The sequence below is a fragment of the Condylura cristata genome, unplaced genomic scaffold (genome assembly GCF_000260355.1).
Source record: "Condylura cristata isolate star-nosed mole 26May11 unplaced genomic scaffold, ConCri1.0 scaffold00007, whole genome shotgun sequence".
Classification (NCBI taxonomy): domain Eukaryota; kingdom Metazoa; phylum Chordata; class Mammalia; order Eulipotyphla; family Talpidae; genus Condylura; species Condylura cristata.
In genome coordinates this window covers 17203261-17204813 of record NW_004567108.1, presented here as the reverse complement: position 1 = coordinate 17204813, position 1553 = coordinate 17203261, and the positions used below count along the sequence as shown (strand labels likewise).

Here is a 1553-nt window from a genome sequence, read left to right as displayed (position 1 = left end):
CCACCAGAGAGGGCCCCATCTCACTGTTTTTTAAGGAAGTTCTAAAAAATAGTCGAGCTCTTCCTTTGTTTCATCAAAATTGTTCTCATCTCACTCAGCCAAGCCCCGGGGTTGAGCAGGGATCCATTTTAGGAAAGATCATTTGGTATTCCAGACCTAAGTAGCAACCTTGGAAGACTTCCCAGTCCGAGATCACCCCCTCAGACAGGATTTCTTCTAGCCTGGTCGAGGAACCTGCCACACCAGAGCTCCTCCAGGATTTGTTAAAAATGCAGATTCCTTGGCCCCTCCCCAGAACGAGCGCCTCAGGCCCCTGCAGGTAACACCAGCACTCTGCAGTCACTTGCTTCCCCTGGTGCACTTTCAGTCACACTCATGCTTAAGGACCACTGCCCAGGTCATGTCACCAGCCCTCAGGGGCCTGTCTACACACAGCAGCCTCCCCACAGATTTGTTTCAAATGGCAGCTGTTACTCAAGTGCAAAATATGCTTCTACAGATTTGTTTTCTGCAAGGAAGTATGTCACCTTCCTTGTCAGTCTCTTCTTTCCAATGAATGATTCTCCTTCTGTACGGAAAGGAGTGTATGTTTTCGCCTCTGTGCAGGGTGAATTACAGGGGTCGCTTGGCTTGACTGGCTGACAGTTTGGCTGTGGGTCTGATCCTGGGTGACTTTTGACTTTGGCTGGAAAGGATCCTTGTTATTGTCTCATGTGACCTTTCCTGTTTTCTCGTTGAACAGCAAATATGCCAGAGGATTATCCCGATCAGTTTGATGATGTCATGGATTTTATTCAAGCCACCATTAAAAGACTGAAAAGGTCACCAGATAGACAAATGGCAGTGCTTCCTAGAAGGGAGAGGAATCGGCAGGCTGCAGCTGCCAGCCCGGAGAATTCCAGAGGGAAAGGTCGGCGTGGCCAGAGGGGCAGAAATCGGGGTTGTGTCTTAACTGCAATCCATTTAAATGTCACTGACTTGGGCTTGGGCTATGAAACCAAGGAGGAACTGATTTTTAGGTACTGCAGTGGGTCCTGCGATGCAGCCGAGACCATGTACGACAAAATACTAAAAAACTTATCTAGAAATAGGAGGCTGGCGAATGACAAAGTGGGGCAGGCGTGCTGCAGACCCATCGCCTTCGATGACGACCTGTCGTTTTTAGATGATAACCTGGTTTACCATATTCTAAGAAAGCATTCCGCTAAAAGGTGTGGATGTATCTGACCCCGGCTCCAGAGACCGCTGTGTATTGCATTCCTGCTACAGTGCAAAGAAAGGGACCAAGGTTCCCAGGAAGAGTTTGCCCAGAATGGAAGATGAGGACCAAGGAGGCGGAGGACAGGAGGAGCAGGAGGAACAGGAGGAGGAGGCAGAAAGCAGCCATTGTGGGAGCCTGGTAGAGGGAGATCCAGCTGCAGAAAACTGGACAGGAGAGAGAGAAAACCGCTGTCGGGAGCCTCCAGTCCTGGAGAAGCACCAGCAGAAGCCCAGGGCCAGTGCTCCTGGCTGGCGTGGCCGTCGTTCATCTGGTGACCGCAGGCCACCGGCCC

At 50.9% G+C, this 1553-nt stretch overlaps 1 protein-coding gene across 3 annotated transcripts in view; it reads left to right on the top strand.

The window, feature by feature from the left end:
• GDNF (glial cell derived neurotrophic factor) overlaps positions 1-1227 on the top strand; it is a 23766-nt gene extending 22539 nt beyond the window's left edge. For all 3 annotated transcript variants that reach the window (XM_004678101.1, XM_004678103.1, XM_004678102.1), the window contains exon 3: positions 743-1227. In XM_004678101.1, the coding sequence (XP_004678158.1) occupies positions 743-1227 (485 nt within the window). The remainder of the gene's footprint in view (positions 1-742) is intronic.
• The last annotated feature ends 326 nt before the right edge of the window (positions 1228-1553 follow it).